The sequence below is a fragment of the Lampetra fluviatilis genome, chromosome 56 (assembly GCF_964198595.1).
Source record: "Lampetra fluviatilis chromosome 56, kcLamFluv1.1, whole genome shotgun sequence".
Classification (NCBI taxonomy): domain Eukaryota; kingdom Metazoa; phylum Chordata; class Hyperoartia; order Petromyzontiformes; family Petromyzontidae; genus Lampetra; species Lampetra fluviatilis.
Genome location: NC_136330.1, coordinates 8,366,374 through 8,389,652, shown reverse-complemented (window position 1 = coordinate 8,389,652; position 23,279 = coordinate 8,366,374). Strand labels below are relative to the sequence as shown.

Below are 23,279 nucleotides of genomic sequence, written 5' to 3'. Positions count from 1 at the left end.
CAGACAACCACACACACAGACAACCACACACACAGACAACCACACACACAGACAACTACACACACAACCACACACACAGACAACCACACACACAGACAATCACACACACAGACAACTACACACACAACCACACACACAGACAACCACACACACAGACAACCACACACACACAAAACCACACACACAGACAACCACACACACACAAACAACCACACACAGACAACACACACAGAGACAACTACACACACAACCACACACACAGACAACCACACACACAGACAACCACACACACAGACAACCACACACACAGACTCCACACAGACAACCACACACACAGACAACTACACACACAACCACACAGACAACCACACACACAGACAACTACACACACAACCACACGGACAACCACACACACAGACAACCACACACACAGACAACTACACACACAACCACACACACAGACAACCACACACACAGACAACCACACACACAGACAACTACACACACAACCACACACACAGACAACCACACACACAGACAACTACACACACAACCACACAGACAACCACACACACAGACAACCACACACACAGACAACCACACACACAGACAACTACACACACAACCACACACACAGACAATCACACACACAGACAACCACATACACAGACAACCACACACACAGACAACCACACACACAGACAACTACACACAACCACACACACAGACAACCATACACACAGACAATCACACACACAGACAACTACACACACAACCACACACACAGACAACCACACACACAGACAACCACACACACACAAAACCACACACACAGACAACCACACACACACAAACAACCACACACAGACAACACACACAGAGACAACTACACACACAACCACACACACAGACAACCACACACACAGACAACCACACACACAGACAACCACACACACAGACTACACACAGACAACCACACACACAGACAACCACACACACAGACAACCACACACACAGACTACACACAGACACAGACAACCACAGACACACACAGACAACCACAAACACACACACAACCACCTACACAGACAACCACACACACAGACAACTACACACACAACCACACAGACAACCACACACACAGACAACCACACACACAACCACACAGACAACCACACACACAGACAACCACACACAGACAACCACACACACAGACAACCACACACACAGACTACACACAGACAACCACACACACAGACAACTACACACACAACCACACACACAGACAACCACACACACAGACAACCACACACACAGACAACCACACACACAGACTACACACGGACAACCACACACACAGACAACTACACACACAACCACACAGACAACCACACACACAGACAACTACACACACAACCACACAGACAACCACACACACAGACAACCACACACACAGACAACTACACACACAACCACACACACAGACAACCACACACACAGACAACCACACACACAGACAACTACACACACAACCACACACACAGACAATCACACACACAGACAACCACACACACAGACAACCACACACACAGACAACCACACACACAGACAACTACACACACAACCACACACACAGACAACCACACACACAGACAATCACACACACAGACAACTACACACACAACCACACACACAGACAACCACACACACAGACAACCACACACACACAAAACCACACACACAGACAACCACACACACACAAACAACCACACACAGACAACACACACAGAGACAACTACACACACAACCACACACACAACCACACACACAGACAACCACACACAGACAACCACACACACAGACTACACACAGACAACCACACACACAGACAACTACACACACAACCACACAGACAACCACACACACAGACAACTACACACACAACCACACGGACAACCACACACACAGACAACCACACACACAGACAACTACACACACAACCACACACACAGACAACCACACACACAGACAACCACACACACAGACAACTACACACACAACCACACACACAGACAACCACACACACAGACAACTACACACACAACCACACAGACAACCACACACACAGACAACCACACACACAGACAACCACACACACAGACAACTACACACACAACCACACACACAGACAATCACACACACAGACAACCACATACACAGACAACCACACACACAGACAACCACACACACAGACAACTACACAAAACCACACACACAGACAACCATACACACAGACAATCACACACACAGACAACTACACACACAACCACACACACAGACAACCACACACACAGACAACCACACACACACAAAACCACACACACAGACAACCACACACACACAAACAACCACACACAGACAACACACACAGAGACAACTACACACACAACCACACACACAGACAACCACACACACAGACAACCACACACACAGACAACCACACACACAGACTACACACAGACAACCACACACACAGACAACTACACACACAACCACACAGACAACCACACACACAGACAACTACACACACAACCACACAGACAACCACACACAGACAACCACACACACAGACAACTACACACACAGCCACACACACAGACAACCACACACACAGACAACCACACACACAGACAACTACACACACAACCACACACACAGACAACCACACACACAAACAACCACACACAGACAACTACACACACAACCACACACACAGACAACCACACACACAGACAACCACACACACACACAAAACCACACACACAGACAACCACACACACACAAATAACCACACACAGACAACACACACAGAGACAACTACACACACAACCACACACACAGACAACCACACACACAGACAACCACACACACAGACAACCACACACACAGACTACACACAGACAACCACACACACAGACAACTACACACACAACCACACAGACAACCACACACACAGACAACTACACACACAACCACACAGACAACCACACACACAGACAACCACACACACAGACAACTACACACACAACCACACACACAGACAACCACACACACAGACAACTACACACACAACCACACACACAGACAACCACACACACAAACAACCACACACAGACAACTACACACACAACCACACACACAGACAACCACACACACAGACAACCACACACACACACAAAACCACACACACAGACAACCACACACACACAAATAACCACACACAATACACACAGAGACAACTACACACACAACCACACACAGACAACCACACACACAAACAACCACACACACACAAAACCACACACACACAAAACCACACACACAGACAACCACACACACACAAACAACCACACACAGACAACTACACACACAACCACACACACAGACAACCACACACATAGACAACCACACACACACAAAACCACACGCACAGACAACCACACACACACAAACAACCACACACAGACAACACACACACAGACAACTACACACACAACCACACACAGACAACCACACACACAGACAACCACACACACACAAAACCACACACACAGACAACCACACACACACAAACAACCACACACAGACAACACACACAGAGACAACTACACAGACAACCACACACAGACAACCACACACACAGACAACCACACACACACAAAACCACACACACAGACAACCACACACACACAAACAACCACACACAGACAACTACACACACAACCACACACACAAACAACCACACACACAGACAACCACACACACACAAAACCACACACACAGACAACCACACACACACAAACAACCACACACAGACAACACACACAGAGACAACTACACACACAACCACACACAGACAACCACACACACAGACAACCACACACACACACAAAACCACACACACAGACAACCACACACACACAAACAACCACACACAGACAACACACACAGAGACAACTACACACACAACCACACACACAGACAACCACACACACAGACAACCACACACACACAAAACCACACACACAGACAACCACACACACACAAACAACCACACACAGACAACACACACAGAGACAACTACACAGACAACCACACACAGACAACCACACACACAGACAACCACACACACACAAAACCACACACACAGACAACCACACACACACAAACAACCACACACAGACAACTATACACACAACCACACACACAAACAACCACACACACAGACAACCACACACACACAAAACCACACACACAGACAACCACACACACACAAACAACCACACACAGACAACACACACAGAGACAACTACACACACAACCACACACAGACAACCACACACACAGACAACCACACACACACACAAAACCACACACACAGACAACCACACACACACAAACAACCACACACAGACAACACACACAGAGACAACTACACACACAACCACACACACAGACAACCACACACACAGACAACCACACACACACAAGACCACACACACAGACAACCACACACACACAAACAACCACACACAGACAACACACACAGAGACAACTACACACACAACCACACACAGACAACCACACACACAGACAACCACACACACACACAAAACCACACACACAGACAACCACACACACACAAACAACCACACACAGACAACACACACAGAGACAACTACACACACAACCACACACACAGACAACCACACACACAGACAACCACACACACACAAGACCACACACACAGACAACCACACACACACAAACAACCACACACAGACAACACACACAGAGACAACTACACACACAACCACACACAGACAACCACACACACAGACAACCACACACACACACAAAACCACACACACAGACAACCACACACACACAAACAACCACACACAGACAACACACACAGAGACAACTACACACACAACCACACACACAGACAACCACACACACAGACAACCACACACACACAAGACCACACACACAGACAACCACACACACACAAACAACCACACACAGACAACACACACAGAGACAACTACACACACAACCACACACAGACAACCACACACACAGACAACCACACACACACACAAAACCACACACACAGACAACCACACACACACAAACAACCACACACAGACAACACACACAGAGACAACTACACACACAACCACACACACAGACAACCACACACACAGACAACCACACACACACAAGACCACACACACAGACAACCACACACACACAAACAACCACACACAGACAACACACACAGAGACAACTACACACACAACCACACACAGACAACCACACACACAGACAACCACACACACACACAAAACCACACACACAGACAACCACACACACACAAACAACCACACACAGACAACACACACAGAGACAACTACACACACAACCACACACACAGACAACCACACACACAGACAACCACACACACACAAGACCACACACACAGACAACCACACACACACAAACAACCACACACAGACAACACACACAGAGACAACTACACACACAACCACACACAGACAACCACACACACAGACAACCACACACACACACAAAACCACACACACAGACAACCACACACACACAAACAACCACACACAGACAACACACACAGAGACAACTACACACACAACCACACACACAGACAACCACACACACAGACAACCACACACACACAAGACCACACACACAGACAACCACACACACACAAACAACCACACACAGACAACACACACAGAGACAACTACACACACAACCACACACAGACAACCACACACACAGACAACCACACACACACACAAAACCACACACACAGACAACCACACACACACAAACAACCACACACAGACAACACACACAGAGACAACTACACACACAACCACACACACAGACAACCACACACACAGACAACCACACACACACAAGACCACACACACAGACAACCACACACACACAAACAACCACACACAGACAACACACACAGAGACAACTACACACACAACCACACACAGACAACCACACACACAGACAACCACACACACACAAACCCACACACACAGACAACCACACACACACAAACAACCACACACACAGACAACTACACACACAACCACACAGACAACCGCACACACAGACAACCACACACACAAAACCACACACACAGACAACCACACACAGAGACACCCATTACGCCGGTACACAGACGCGCAACAAAGCACGCGAGCGATACACGCGCTCAAACAGCAACGACGCCGCCGTTACTGCAGAGTCGTTATTACTATTGTACAGTGGGTATTGCAGAGCCGTTATAATTACAGAGTCGTTATGATACAGTGGTTACAGTCGTTAACGCTTCGAATAAAACCGTTGTACACACGCAGCGCCACACCACACACCACTACACTACACCACTACACTACACCACTACACACATACACCACCACACACACTACACACCACTACACTACACCACTACACACATACACCACCACACACACCACACACACTACACACCACTACACTACACCACTACACACATACACCACCACACACACCACACACACTACACACCACTACACACACCACCACACACACCACCACACACACACACAATTGCCGCGCCCACACACCACTACACACTAAACACTACCCTACCCACTCAACCACTCACCCATCCACTCCCCTAACCACTCACCCACCTACTCACTCACCTACTCCCCCACCAACCAACCCACTCACCCACCTACTCACTCACCCACCCACACACCCACCTACCAACCCACTCACCCACCTACTCACCCACTCACCCACCTACCCACTCACCCACCCACTCACCTACCCACTCACCCACTCACCTACCCACTCACCCACTCACTCACCCACTCACCTACCCACTCACTCACCTACCCACTCAACCACCTACCCACCCACTCACCTACCCACTCACTCACCCACTCACCTATCCACTCACCCACCCACTCACTCACCCACTCACCTACCCACTCACCCACCCACTCACCCACTCACTCACCCACTCACCTTCCCACTCACTCACCTACCCACTCCCCCACTCACCTACCCACTCACCCACTCACCCACTCACCCACCCACTCACCCACTCACTCACCCACTCACTCACCCACTCACCTTCCCACTCACCCACTCACCTACCCACTCACCTACTCACTCACCCACTCACCTACCCACTCCCCCACTCACCTACCCACTCACCCACTCACCTACCCACTCACTCACCCACTCACCTTCCCACTCACTCACCTACCCACTCACCTACCCACTCACTCACCCACTCACCTACCAACCCACTCACCTACTCACCCACCCAGCCCCCCCCAGGGCCATGTCGTGCGAGCAACAGGCGGTGGTGATGGACAACGGCTCTGGGCTGTGCAAGATCGGCCTCTCGGGGGAGTGCGCCCCGCGCTGCGTCGTCCCCTCCGTGGTGGGGTGGCCCCTGCCGCGACAGCGAATGGTGGAGCCCCGCTCGTCCACCTCCACCTCCTCCGCGTCCACCTCCTCGTCGCGCTTCTACGTGGGCGACGAGGTGCAGGACAAGAGGGGCGTCCTGTCCGTGCGCTACCCCATCCAGCACGGGGTCATCACCTCGTGGGACGACATGAGGAAGGTGACACGTCGTTCCTTTAGTCGCTCCCTTAGTCGTTCCTTTAAGACGTTCGCGTATTCATTCACGACGGTATTAATTCACTTGGCAATTGAGTTGGTCATTTGCTTAATAATGAATTCACCTGTCCATCCATTCGTTCTTTCGTTCATTTAGTCATTCGCTTAGTCGTTAATGCACTTCGTCATTGACTTAGTGATTAAATAATCGATTCACTAATTCATTCCCGTAGGCGTTCATTCACTCAGTCGTTTACTTTGTCGTTCATTTAATAATTAATTGACGTGTTCATTCGCGGAGTCATTCATTCACTTCGTCGTTCATTCGCTCAGACATTCACTTATTCCCAGGGGTCGGCATTCAAAGCAACACGAGGAGGCAGTGTGTGTGTGTGCGTGTTGCCTGTTAGAATTAGGTTATTTAATAAAGAAATCGACCTCAGTATTTCAAGGGCGGTGGTTGCGATTTGAATACATCGCAGAGCAGTCCCTGAACGAGCTACACGGGGATTTTACTTAGTCATTCACTTAGTCATTCACTCAGTAATTCACGCAGTCATTGACTCAGCCATTCACTTAGTCATTCACTCAGCCATTCACTCAGTCATTGACTCAGCCATTCACTTAGTCATTCACTCAGCCATTCACTCAGCCATTCACTCAGCCATTCACTCAGTCATTCACTCAGTCATTCACTTAGTCATTCACTCAGCCATTCACTCAGCCATTCACTTAGTCATTCACTCAGCCATTCACTCAGTCATTCACTTAGTCATTCACTTAGTCATTTACGTAATCTTTCACTTAGTCATTCGCTTAGCCGGGCGTGCTCATCGGAGGTGCGTCCCAAACATCCCCAACGATCAGACCCCCGTTTAATTGTTCTACGTGGGGGCCACGTGCACGACACGCGCGCCACGTTCACCGCCTGTGGCTCGAATGGCGGCCTCAGTCCACCTGCACGTTAAAGACCCCCCCCCCCCATCACGCCCAGTGCAGGAGGAGGCCACTGAGTGTGTGCGTGTCAAGGCATCAGGGTTACAACATTTCACTCGAAAAATCACAGCGCAAATTACACAATCACAGCGGCACCCGACGGGATGGGGTGGCCCAGCGCCACGCCCCGGCCGCCTTTGTCTCCCGAGCGGCGATGTTTTTTCACTTGAGGCTGAGTCGACTTAGGGGTAGGCCCTGGTCCAGTTCAGATAATCGTCACTGGCCGTGAGCGGGAATCGAACCTGCACCGCCGGGTTCGTAGCGCAGCGCGCTAACCGCTGCACCACCGCTCCCCACAATCTGTGTCACGCGCACACGGCAGCGATCATCGTCCCAGTGCATCAATCTGCCAGCAGACTGATGCCCTGGGACAGCTGCCGCTGGGGGTGCCCCTAGGCGAGACCACACACCAGCAGACTGATGCCCCAGGCCACTTGCAAATGAGACTCCAGTCCTGGCTTTTGAGTTCCCACCGGCTCAAACCAAGCACAGTCTGTTGTTCTCCTATAATGCGGTGGGAGTGGTCGTGGTTGCGCTCCTAAAGAACACCGCGTTATGGAGAAATCGCGTTATAATAAATAATATATAACTACTATAGGGTAAAGCTCGGTCTGCGATGACGCGTGAGATGCATAACGCAGGCCGAACAAAGACCCGAGGCGTGTGGGTGGCATCTCAGAGCATCCAGCAGCATCCCACTGCCCTGTGCCATGCTGTGCCGAGGCAGCCGTCACAACCGCTTAGCCATTCACTTAATCATTCACTTAATCATTCACTTAATCATTCATTTAGATATTCACTTAGCCATTCACTTAGTCATTTACTTAGTCATTCACTTAGTCATTCACTTAGCCATTCACTTAGTCATTCACTTAGCCATTCACTTAGTCATTCACTTAGCCATTCACTTAGTAATTCACTTAATCATTCACTTAGCCATTCACTTAGTCATTCACTTAGCCATTCACTTAACCATTCACTTAGTCATTCACTTAGTCATTTACTTAGCCATTCACTTAGTCATTCACTTAGCCATTCACTTAGTCACTCACTTAATCATTCACTTAGTCATTCACTTAGTCATTCACTTAGCCATTCTAGAAGCATCCAGCAGCATCCCACTGCCTTGTGCCATGTTGTGCCGAGGCAGCCGTCACAACCGCTTAGCCATTCACTTAATCATTCACTTAGTCATTCACTTAGTCATTCACTTAGCCATTCACTTAATCATTCACTTAGTCATTTACTTAGTCATTCACTTAGCCATTCACTTAGTCATTCACTTAGCCATTCACTTAGCCATTCACTTAGTCATTCACTTAGTCATTCACTTAGTCATTCACTTAACCATTCACTTAGTCATTCACTTAGCCATTCACTTAGTCACTCACTTAATCATTCACTTAGTCATTCACTTAGCCATTCTAGAAGCATCCAGCAGCATCCCACTGCCTTGTGCCATGCTGTGCCGAGGCAGCCGTCACAACCGCTTAGCCATTCACTTAATCATTCACTTAGTCATTCACTTAGCTATTCACTTAATCATTCACTTAGTCATTTACTTAGTCATTCACTTAGCCATTCACTTAGTCATTCACTTAGCCATTCACTTAGCCATTCCTTAATCATTCACTTATCCATTCACTTAGTCATTCTAGAAGCATCCAGCAGCATCCCACTGCCCTGTGCCATGCTGTGCCGAGGCAGCCGTCACAGCCGCTTATTCCCACGTCGCTCCGTTCACCGCATTACGCATCAACTCCGCGCCGTCTAAACTCCTCGCGTCACGTGGGAGAACGCACCGCGAGGCGTGACCACCGCAGCCAGCGTCCTCACGGCCACCACCGTGGCTCCCGCGGCCGCCGTGGTCCCGCCCGCCCCCCGCCAGGTGTGGATCCACGCGTACAAGCGCCTGCGCGTGAAGCCCCACGAGCGGCCGCTGCTCATGACGGAGCCGCCGCTCAACCCGACGCGCAACCGCCAGCTCATGGCGGAGGCGGCCTTCGAGGGCCTCGGGGTGCCGGCGCTGCACGTGGCGAGCCAGGGCCTGCTGGCGCTGTACGCCCGCGGCGAGACCACGGGCCTCGTGGTGGACTGCGGCGACGGCGTCACCCACTCGGTGCCCGTGTTCGACGGCTTCGTCCTCTCGCACGCCGTCATGAGGCTCGACCTGGCCGGCAGGGACGTCACGGACCACCTGGCACGCACGCTGCGGGACGGTGAGCCGGGGCACAGAGAGAGAGGGAGGGGGAGGGAGAGATGCGGGTGGGTGCGTGGGTCAGGGTGGTTGAGCAAGTTGATGCGTGAGTGTGTGGGTGGATTGATGGGTGGGTGAGCGAGCGGATGCGTGAGTGAGTGGGTTTATGGGTGGGTGGATTGATGGGTGAGATGGGTGGGTGAGGGCGGGTGAGCGAGCGGATGTGTGAGTGAGTGGGTTCATGGGTGGGTGGATTGATGGGTGGGTGGATTGATGGGTGACATGGGTGGGTGAGGGCGGATGTGTAAGTGTGTGGATGGGTGGGATGTGTGGCTGAGACGAGCGACGCTGACAGCGCTCCGTGCGTGTGTCTCTCCGCGTTGGCGCTGGCGGGCGCCGGGCACTGCGGCGGGGCGCAGGCGGCCACGTCTTCATGAGCACGGCGGAGAAGGAGATTGTGCGCGACATGAAGGAGCGCCTCTGCTACGTGGCGCTCGACTGCGCCAGCGAGGCAGCGCGCCCGCGCTCCGACATCGAGGCGCGCTACCGGCTGCCCGACGGCGCCGTGGTGAGCGTCCACGAGCAGCGCTTCCGCGCCCCCGAGGCGCTGTTCCGCCCAGACGCGCTGGGCCTGGAGGCGCTGGGGCTGCACCAGCTCGCCTGGGCCAGCGTCATGCGCTCCGAGATCGACCTGCGGCGCCACCTCTACGGCAACGTGGTGCTGTCGGGGGGCACCACCATGCTGCCCGGTGAGGGCGCGCGCACGCCCGTGTGTGTGTGTGCGTGTACACCTGTGTGTGTGTGTGTACACCTGTGTGTGTGTGTGTGTACACCTGTGTGTGTGTACACCTGTGTGTGTGTGTACACCTGTGTGTGTGTACGACTGTGTGTGTGTACAACTGTGTGTGTGTGTGTGTACACCTGTGTGTGTGTGTACACCTGTGTGTGTGTACACCTGTGTGTGTACACCTGTGTGTGTGTGTACACCTGTGTGTGTACACCTGTGTGTGTGTGTACACCTGTGTGTGTGTTCGACTGTGTGTGTGTACACCTGTGTGTGTGTGTACACCTGTGTGTGTGTACACCTGTGTGTGTACACCTGTGTGTGTGTACACCTGTGTGTGTACACCTGTGTGTGTGTGTGTACACCTGTGTGTGTGTTCGACTGTGTGTGTGTACACCTGTGTGTGTGTGTACACCTGTGTGTGTGTACGACTGTGTGTGTGTGTCCACCTCATCCCCCCCCCCGTGTCCCTAGGCCTGGACGAGCGTCTCTCGCTGGAGCTGTCCCGCCTGGCGCCGCCGGGCGCCGTCATCAAGACGATGTCCTCCCCCGAGCGCCGCTTCGCCGTCTGGATCGGCGGCTCCATCCTGGCCGGCCTCGCCGCCTTCTCGGCGACCCGCTGGCTGTCGGCCGCCGAGTACCGCGAGGCCGGCCCCTCCGCACTGCTGCGCTACTGCAGCTGAGCGCTGGCTGAGCGGGGGGGGGGCAGTGGGGGTGGCGGGTGAGAGGGGAGGGGAGCAGGCACTCGACCCGACCCAATTGACCTGACTCACTCACCCACCCAGACTCACTCACCCTGACACACTCACCCACCCCGACCCACCCACGCTGACCCACTCACCCTGAACCACTCACCCTGACCCACTCACCCACCCAGACTTACTCACCCACCCTGACCCACTCACCCAGACCCACTCACTCACCCAGACCCACCAGCCCTGACCCACTCACCCACCCAGACCCACCCACCCTGACCCACTCACCCACTCAGACTCACCCACCCAGACCCACTCACCCTGACCCACTCACCCACCCAGACCCACTCACCCTGACTCACCCACCCTGACCCACTCACCCAGACCCACTCACCCACCCAGACCCACTCACCCTGACCCACTCACCCTGACCCACTCACCCACCCTGACCCACCCACCCTGACCCACTCACCCACTCAGACTCACCCACCCAGACCCACTCACCCTGACCCACTCACCCACCCAGACCCACTCACCCTGACTCACTCACCCTGACCCACTCACCCTGTCCCACCCACCCAGACTCACCCACCCAGACCCACTCACCCTGACCCACTCACCCACCCAGACCCACTCACCCACCCTGACCCACTCACCCACCCAGACCCACTCACCCTGACTCACTCACCCTGACCCACTCACCCTGTCCCACCCACCCAGACCCACTCACCCTGTCCCACTCACCCACCCTGACCCACTCACCCACCCAGACCCACTCACCCACCCAGACCCACTCACCCTGACTCACTCACCCTGACCCACTCACCCTGTCCCACCCACCCAGACCCACTCACCCTGTCCCACTCACCCACCCTGACCCACTCACCCACCCAGACCCACTCACCCTGTCCCACTCACCCACCCTGACCCACTCACTCACCCTGACCCACTCACCCACCCTGACTCACTCACCCTGACCCACTCACCCTGTCCCACTCACCCACCCTGACCCACTCACCCACCCAGACCCACTCACCCACCCAGACCCACTCACCCACCCAGACCCACTCACCCTGTGCCACTCACCCACCCAGTCCCACTCACCCTGACCCACTCACCCACCCAGTCCCACTCACCCTGTCCCACTCACCCACCCTGACCCACTCACCCACCCAGACCCACTCACCCACCCAGACCCACTCACCCACCCAGACCCACTCACCCTGTCCCACTCACCCACCCTGACCCACTCACCCACCCAGACCCACTCACCCACCCAGACCCACTCACCCACCCAGACCCACTCACCCTGTCCCACTCACCCACCCAGTCCCACTCACCCTGACCCACTCACCCACCCAGACCCACTCACCCAGACCCACTCACCCAGACCCACTCACCCTGACCCACTCACCCTGTCCCACTCACTCACCCTGTCCCACTCACCCACCCTGACTCACTCACCCTGACCCACTCACCCTGTCCCACTCACCCACCCTGACCCACTCACCCACCCAGACCCACTCACCCACCCAGACCCACTCACCCACCCAGACCCACTCACCCTGTCCCACTCACCCACCCAGTCCCACTCACCCTGACCCACTCACCCACCCAGTCCCACTCACCCTGTCCCACTCACCCACCCTGACCCACTCACCCACCCAGACCCACTCACCCACCCAGACCCACTCACCCACCCAGACCCACTCACCCTGTCCCACTCACCCACCCTGACCCACTCACCCACCCAGACCCACTCACCCACCCAGACCCACTCACCCACCCAGACCCACTCACCCTGTCCCACTCACCCACCCAGTCCCACTCACCCTGACCCACTCACCCACCCAGACCCACTCACCCAGACCCACTCACCCAGACCCACTCACCCTGACCCACTCACCCTGACCCACTCACCCTGTCCCACTCACCCACCCTGACCCACTCACCCACCCAGACCCACTCACCCACCCAGACCCACTCACCCACCCAGACCCACTCACCCTGTCCCACTCACCCACCCAGTCCCACTCACCCTGACCCACTCACCCACCCAGACCCACCCACCCAGTCCCACTCACCCAGACCCACTCACCCACCCAGACCCACTCACCCAGACCCACTCACTCACCCAGACCCACTCACCCTGTCCCACTCACCCTGTCCCACTCACCCTGACCCACTCACCCACCCTGACTCACTCACCCTAACCCACTCACCCACCCAGACCCACTCACCCAGACCCACTCACCCAGACCCACTCACTCACCCTGACCCACTCACCCACCCAGACCCACTCACCCACCCAGACCCACTCACCCAGACCCACTCACCCAGACCCACTCACCCTGACCCACTCACCCTGTCCCACTCACTCACCCTAACCCACTCACCCACCCAGACCCACTCACCCACCCTGACCACTCACCCACCCAGACCCACTCACCCTGACTCACTCACCCTGACCCACTCACCCTGTCCCACCCACCCACCCAGACCCACCCACCCTGACCCACTCAACCACCCTGACCCACTCACCCTATCCCACTCACCCACCCTGACCCACTCACCCACCCTGACCCACTCACCCACCCAGACTCACCCACCCTGACCCACTCACCCACCCTGACCCACTCACCCACCCAGACCCACGAGCCCTGACCAGGCCGGACCTGGCCAGTCCACTCGTACACTCCGACCCCGTCCCACACCTCTTGACGGTATTTTATTTATTTACGCGTTTGTTTGTTGTTTACGCGCCCAAGCACCTCGCTTGGCGGTGGACAGTCGCCGTGTTGTAATCTGGCAGGGCATTTGTAATAAAGCTGAATTACACCGATCAGGACAGATTAAGCTGCTGCACTTTCATTAAAAGTGAATGCGTGTGGCAAGGAAGCCAGGCGTGCCGGCCATCATGAACCGGCTTGGAGGTGGGGGCACGTGGGCTGCGGCGATGCTAAGCTCGAGTTGGCGTTGTGTGTGTGTCTGCGTGTGTCTGTGTGTGTGTGTCTGCGTGTGTGTGTCTGCGTGTGTCTGTGTGTGTCTGCGTGTGTCTGCGTGTGTCTGTGTGTGTCTGCGTGTGTCTGTGTGTGTCTGCGTGTGTCTACGTGTGTCTGCGTGTGTCTGTGTGTGTGTCTGCGTGTGTCTGTATGTGTCTGTATGTGTCTGCGTGTGTCTGCGTGTGTCTGTGTGTGTCTGCGTGTGTGTGTCTGCGTGTGTCTGTGTGTGTCTGTATGTGTCTGTGTGTGTCTGCGTGTGTCTGTGTGTGTCTGCGTGTGTCTGCGTGTGTCTGTGTGTGTCTGCGTGTGTCTGTGTGTGTCTGCGTGTGTCTGTGTGTGTCTGCGTGTGTCTGGGTGTGTCTGCGTGTGTCTGCGTGTGTCTGTGTGTGTCTGCGTGTGTCTGTGTGTCTGCGTGTGTCTGCGTGTGTCTGTGTGTGTCTGCGTGTGTTTGTGTGTGTCTGCGTGTGTCTACGTGTGTCTGCGTGTGTCTGTGTGTGTGTGTCTGCGTGTGTGTGTCTGCGTGTGTCTGTGTGTGTCTGCGTGTGTCTGCGTGTGTCTGTGTGTGTCTGCGTGTGTCTGTGTGTGTCTGCGTGTGTCTACGTGTGTCTGCGTGTGTCTGTGTGTGTGTCTGCGTGTGTGTGTCTGCGTGTGTCTGTGTGTGTCTGCGTGTGTCTGTGTGTGTGTGTATCTGCGTGAGTTGAACTTCTTTTGCGCCACCGTACGTAGCCGTGTGGGGAGAGGTAGTGTAGCGGTTCGCGCTACGCTGCGCTACGAATCCGGCCACCCGAGTTTGATTCTCACTCATGGCCAACACCTGTGACGATTATCTGAATCGGTCCTGGCCCTCCCCTAGGTCGACTCAGCCTCAAATGAATACCTGGTACGGTGCATAAACATCGCCACGAGGGAGACAAAGGCGGCCGGGCATGGTTGCTGGCCACCCACCCCCTCGTGTGCTTTGCCAGCCTTCATAGGTTTCTCGCTAACAGCACTTGCCCCAGCAGTCTGTGAAGGCTATATGGGGCATCTTTGTTTTACTTTCGCACCACCGTAGTTAGCCAACTGTGCTAATCGGAGATGCCGGGAAAGGACAACAAGCTCAGCACAACAACAAGCAGTTTTAAATAAGTTAGTCGTTAACCTAGATGATGATTTAAAAGTGCATCACAGCTCCAGTAGCTTCCTAACGTCGGAAGGGGAGAGAGCGTTCCAGACGGCCGCAGAAGCAGCGCATCTGAAAGCGCCGCGCGATGCGGTGGCTGGGTCCCGTGGCGATGGTTCCAGCTTCTTGATGAGATCAGCAGCGAGGTATTGCGGCTGATTTGTGTCCTCACCACAACGTTTTCGTTTGGCAAAAGGAAAAGTGACATCGCATATCGGAGCAACGTCAATCGAGGACTTCCTGTACACTTATCTGCTGCCCGATACGCTACACGATACACTCTGCCATACACTACATGATATACTACACGATACACTCTGCCATACACTACATGATATACTACACGATACACTCTGCCATACACTACATGATATACTACACTATACACTCTGCCATACACTACATGATATACTACACGATACACTCTGCCATACACTACATGATATACTACACGATACACTCTGCCATACACTACATGATATACTACACGATACACTCTGCCATACACTACATGATATACTACACTATACACTCTGCCATACACTACATGATATACTACACTATACACTCTGCCATACACTACATGATATACTACACTATACACTCTGCCATACACTACATGATATACTACACGATACACTCTGCCATACACTACATGATATACTACACTATACACTCTGCCATACACTACATGATATACTACACGATACACTCTGCCATACACTACATGATATACTACACTATACACTCTGCCATACACTACATGATATACTACACTATACACTCTGCCATACACTACATGATATACTACACTATACACTCTGCCATACACTACATGATATACTACACTATACACTCTGCCATACACTACATGATATACTACACGATACACTCTGCCATACACTACATGATATACTACACTATACACTCTGCCATACACTACATGATATACTACACTATACACTCTGCCATACACTACATGATATACTACACTATACACTCTGCCATACACTACATGATATACTACACTATACACTCTGCCATACACTACATGATATACTACACGATACACTCTGCCATACACTACATGATATACTACACGATACACTCTGCCATACACTACATGATATACTACACTATACACTCTGCCATACACTACATGATATACTACACTATACACTCTGCCATACACTACATGATATACTACACTATACACTCTGCCATACACTACATGATATACTACACTATACACTCTGCCATACACTACATGATATACTACACACTGCTTGAGATCAGCAAGGTAATGTCCATTTGCTGTGGCAAGCGCTGTGTGTGTAACAAGTGCGACCTTTTAACGGATTGGGGCCGTCCATAAATGACGTCACGCACCTAGGGGGGGGGGGGGGGTCAGACATTTGTGACGATGTGTGACGAGGGGGGGGGGGTTGAGAAGTGACGTCACATCAAAATGCGCAACTTTAAATAAATATAGATAACACATTCTACTTAATTAGACTTTTTAAGAAATGTGTCTCCTACAACATCAGAGTGCAGCGCCACATTAAATACGCACTGCAATGACAATAGTTTAAAGCGATTTGAAGCATGTTTTATTTTCAAAATGGGGGGGGGTCTGACTTTTTGTGACGCCGTGTGACGAGGGGGGGGGGGGTCAAAAATCGTTCATAATCGCGTGACGTCATTTATGGAAGGCCCCTTGCAAGGCGCTGCACAGAGCTAAAAGCAAGTCGGTAAATAACTCGCGCTATTCTAAAACAATATCAGCACGCAGGCTCATGATGTAACCACAGATACAAATGCCCCCACACACACTCACATGCAGCCAAATTAATCTTGAGAAAAGGCTTTTAAGAAGAAAAAAAATCTGAATGCGGGGATTTTACTAAACCGAGGGACTGAGCCAATCGAATGTTTGATGGAAGTGAATTCCACAGCTTGGTAACATAATTGGCCACGTTTTGTTGCACAGAACTTCAACATATTATCAACATCAATTGAGGGTCCTGATTGGCACGCGTGTTCTGCAACTGCCGACAGTTTACGTGACAACCCCTACTAATTGGCTGAGTCGGGTGGTGGTGGCGGCGGGTTTAACGACGACACATTTATATACACGCGATATAGCCCCAAATTAAAAAAGCAAACTTTATTCAATTTTCGATTTAAAGCTTTCGTGACCGCAGTCACGTAGAAGGGAAATAATAAAATAAAAATATAAAAATTCTCACGACGTTTCAATTGTAACGCAAGCAATCATCATCAGGTGTGAAACCCACAGCAATAAAATGTAAAAAAAAAATGGAAACGTCGTGAGAATTGTATTTTTTATTTTCATTATTTTATTATTTCCCTTTTACGTCACTTTACGGAAATATTCTAGATTTGAAGCTTTCGTGACCACAAGGATTCATACTCTGGTTTTTTTCGGTAAAGTCACGCAGGTGAAAATTAAATCACGACGTTTCGGGCGCAACACAAGCGTCCGTCATCAGGTGGGAAAGCTTCCCCACCGGATGTTTTCATTTATGTTATTTTTTACCTCCGTGATTTTACCGAAAGAACCAAGAATACAAACTTTATTGAGTTGGTTCACGCGAGGGCGATCCGGCTGCAGTCCGCTCCGCGCTCAGCCCTGGGCCGGGTCACGCGAGGCGACCGTCCCGTCGATCATCACAAAGCCATCGATCGTCGTCCTCACGATCGATGGATTAAAGCCCGATGAGCTAAGACGATCTATTACTTCGTGTGGCCAAGGAGAGAGACTCGATCGAGAGATGCCTATCAAAGCGTTCCCACACGATGCAGAAGCCAACGAAGCCAACATCAATCAGCACAGAAGCAAAGACACGCCCCAAATCGCGCGCGAGAGAGAAAGAATTTTAAAAAAAGATTGAAAATGCAAATCGCGTCACGTGGTTAGTTGGGTCAGGACACGTGGTCAGCGCAGCACGTGGTTCGCCGGCCCCGTCTTGAGTGGCTGCTTGAGTGGCCGTCCATAAATGACGTCACGCGATTTTGGACAATTTTTGACCCCCCCCCCCCCCTCGTCACACGGCGTCACAAAAAGTCAGACCCCCCCTCAAATATGACGTCACAAAGCTCTGCCCCCCCCCCCAAAATAAAACATGCTTCAAATCGCTTTAAACTATTGTCATTGTAGTGCGTATTTAATATGGCGCTGCACTCTGATGTTGTAGGAGAAAACAATTATAAGAAAATCAATTTAATTCTAAATAGAACGTGTTGGCTATATTTCTTTAAAGTTGCGCATTTTGATGTTACGTCACATTTCTCACCCCCCCCCCCCTCTCGTCACGCATCGTCACAAATGTCTGACCGCCCCCCCCTAGGTGCGTGACGTCATTTATGGCTGGCCCCTAAAGCCCACTCAGCTACGTAACTCTTTTTCAGAAGCGCCCTGGCGCTCAGAAACGACAGCTCAGCGTCGTCGTCGTGTTGAATTGTTTCAGTCGCCAAACAAACGAAAGGCGTTGTGGGTGACGCTGAGTCTGAACGTAGTGGGGAGAAGGCGGAGGGCGAACACGGGCAGAGGGAGAGACACGCAAACTCCAAATACACAGCAGCAGCAGCAGGCGTCGGGGTCGCGATCGAAACCACGACCTCCTCCTGTACACCAGGCGAGGTAGTTCTAACTTGAATTGAAGCTTTCGTGACTCTGTTGGGGCCGCTGGTCCCCGAGGTCCCTCCCTGCTTCGTGCCGAGAAGAGGCCTTCAAAGCGCGTCTTGCAGCGTTCTTCAAACACCGGAGCGGGCTGCTCGCTCGAGGCAGCGTAGAGCCGCGCGTGCCCTCAGACATGCAGAGAGAGACACAGAGAGACGATACTTTATTATTACTTTAAACAACACACTCACCCACCCACTCAAACACTCACCCACCCACTCAAACACTCACCCACACACTCACCCACTCGCTCACCCACTCATTCACTCACTCACAAGCGCAACTCACTCACACACTCACTCACTCACTCGCTCACCCATTCAGTCACCCATACACTCACCCACCCACCCAGTCAGCCACCCACTCATCCACCCAGTCACTCACCCAGTCACTCACCCAACCCACCCACTCAAACACTCACCCACCCACCCACTCACCCACCCACACACTCACCCACCCACACACTCACCCACCCACACACTCACCCACTCACTCACCCACTCACTCACCCACTCACACACCCACTCACTCACCCACCCACCCACACATTTCGATACAAAGTGACATCGATTACAGCATCACGTGTCCACGTCACAAACACGACCCACGTGCCACATGGCGCTGCACGCGGCACGTGGCACGCTCGACGAAGGAGCTCGTCAGAAAGTGAAATGCCCCCCTCCCCCCCCATCGTTTAAAGAATCGCGGCGCGCGTCGCTGGCATCGGGAGTAGTGGTCGTGCTCAGGCTGTAAATTTTTTTTTTACAAATATGTACATAGAAAACATAGGGGGAACATAAACATGGAGTAGGGAGAGAGGGGGTAGAGAGAGAGGGGGGGTAGAGAGAGAGGGGGGAGGGTAGAGAGAGAGGGGGGGGGGGTAGAGAGAGAGGGGGGGGGGGTAGAGAGAGAGGGGGGGAGGGTAGAGAGAGAGAGGGGGGGGGGTAAGAAGGCGGAGAGCAGAGTGTGAAATCTTTTGTGAAATCTTTCATGTAAAAAGGGCAGGTAAACCAAAGCATTGAAAAAAACCCCGAAATGATGAACGAAGAAAAGTGCCGACTACACGGAGCATCTCCTCGTTTCCTCTTCATCATAAAAGAATAAGCGAGAGAGAGAGATAGAGGGGGGAGAGGGAGAGGCGGGAGAGAGGGGGGGGAGGGAGAGGGGAGAGGGAGAGTGGGGGGAGAGGGGGGGAGGGAGGGGGGAGGGAGAGGGGGGAGGGAGAGGGGGGAGAGGGGGGAGAGAGGGGGGAGAGTGGGGGGAGAGAGGGGGGAGGGAGAGGGGGGAGGGAGAGGGGGAGAGGGGGGAGAGAGGGGGGGAGGGAGAGGGGGGAGGGAGAGGGGGGAGAGGGGGGAGAGAGGGGGGAGAGTGGGGGGAGAGGGGGGGAGGGAGAGGGGGGAGGGAGAGGGGGGAGAGGGGGGAGAGAGGGGGGGAGGGAGAGGGGGGAGGGAGAGGGAGAGGGGGGAGAGAGGGGGGGAGGGAGAGGGGGGGGAGAGAGGGGGGAGAGGGGGGGGAGGGAGAGGGGGGGAGAGAGGGGGGAGAGGGGGGGGAGGGAGAGGGGAGGGAGAGGGGGGAGAGAGGGGGGAGAGTGGGGGGAGAGGGGGGGAGGGAGAGGGGGGGAGAGAGGGGGAGGGAGAGGGGGGAGAGGGGGGAGAGAGGGGGGGAGGGAGAGGGGGGGAGAGAGGGGGAGAGAGGGGGGAGAGTGGGGGGAGAGGGGGGGAGGGAGAGGGGGGAGAGGGGGGAGAGAGGGGGGGAGGGAGAGGGGGGAGGGAGAGGGAGAGGGGGGAGAGAGGGGGGGAGGGAGAGGGGGGGGGAGAGGGGGGGGAGAGAGGGGGGAGAGGGGGGGGAGGGAGAGGGGGGGAGAGGGGGGGGAGAGAGGGGGGAGAGGGGGGGAGGGGGGAGAGGGGGGGGAGGAAGGAGCCGAAGTCGAGACGAGTCGCGCGCCGCGTTCGCTTCCAGCGCCGCCGCGGGGAGCGGTGGGACGGAGCGGCTTCGATGTCGATGCGGAGCTCACGGCGACAAAGTCACACCCAGGCGCTCTGCTACTTCTATCGCACACAGACACCCCCACCCCCCCCCCCTCTCTAGTGCAGCCTGCGACAGTGTTGGGGCGAGTGCTGTTAGCGAGTAGCACCTATGAGGGCCGGCACGACACACGACGGGGTGGGTGGCGAGCACCACGCCCGGCCGCCTTTGTCTCCCCAGTGGTGATGTTTACACACCGCGCCAGGTACTGCTTTGTTGACCTAGGGGAGGCCCATGACCCCGGTTCAGGTTATTGTCACCGCTGGTGGTGGCCGTGGGCGGGAATCGATCTCGGGTCGCCGGATTCGTAGCGCGGCGCGCTGACCGCTGCGCCACCGCTCCCCGACTCCACATCAACTGCGATGTCGCATTCAGACGGTCAGTCCAGCAGACTACGGCGTGAGAAGCAGTAGCGGAATCGTGTGACATCACCAACATCATCATCATCGTCGTCGTCGTCGCTGCGATGTCTCCTGCTTCGTGTTTGTGGCCGGGGCATTGCGTGGTGACACGCTGCACTCTAACGGCCTCTGTTGTGGATGACCAGAGTCGACACTCCGCTCGCTGAGAATGTTTAAATGTTCTGTGTGTGCAGCGTCAGCTGTCATCCGCATCATCCACCGCTGCTGCCACGGCGTGTGCAGGTAGCGGTGTGAAGAATACAGCGACGGCATCTTACTGCTAGGAACCTCCTGGTTACACCAGCCCACAGGGGATTATTGTGTCCGTCGTGCAGGGAGGGGCTGGGTGGAGAGGGAGAGGCTGGGTGGGAAGGGGAGAGTGGGGAGGGGCTGGGTGGGGAGCGTGGGGCTGGTTGGGGAGGGGCTGGGTGGGGAGGGTGAGGAGGAACTGGGTGGGGAGGGTGGGGCTGGGTGGGGCTAGGTGGGAGGGGTGGGGCTAGGTGGGGAGGGGAGAGGCTGGTCACCCCGTGGTGCCCTTATAAAACTCAACGTTTAACCTACTCACGCCGGC

The 23,279-nt window shown here is 53.8% G+C and overlaps 1 protein-coding gene across 1 annotated transcript; it reads left to right on the top strand.

Moving 5' to 3' along the window:
* The first annotated feature begins 7,462 nt into the window (after positions 1-7,462).
* On the top strand, positions 7,463-12,403 carry LOC144950206 (actin-1-like). Its single transcript, XM_078880282.1, has 4 exons — positions 7,463-7,747; positions 10,628-10,958; positions 11,356-11,685; positions 12,195-12,403. The coding sequence occupies exons 1-4, from the start codon at positions 7,463-7,465 to the stop codon at positions 12,401-12,403; spliced, it is 1,155 nt and encodes a 384-aa protein (XP_078736408.1).
* Positions 12,404-23,279: the final 10,876 nt, after the last annotated feature.

Excerpts from the sequence above, each read along its gene's own strand:
- LOC144950206 (XM_078880282.1), top strand. The coding sequence starts at position 7,463 with ATGTCGTGCGAGCAACAGGCGGTGGTGATGGACAACGGCTCTGGGCTG. Across the intron at positions 7,748-10,627 it reads CGTGGGACGACATGAGGAAG|GTGTGGATCCACGCGTACAA; the intron begins GTGACACGTCGT and ends GCCCCCCGCCAG. Across the intron at positions 10,959-11,355 it reads GGCACGCACGCTGCGGGACG|GCGGCCACGTCTTCATGAGC; the intron begins GTGAGCCGGGGC and ends GGCGGGGCGCAG.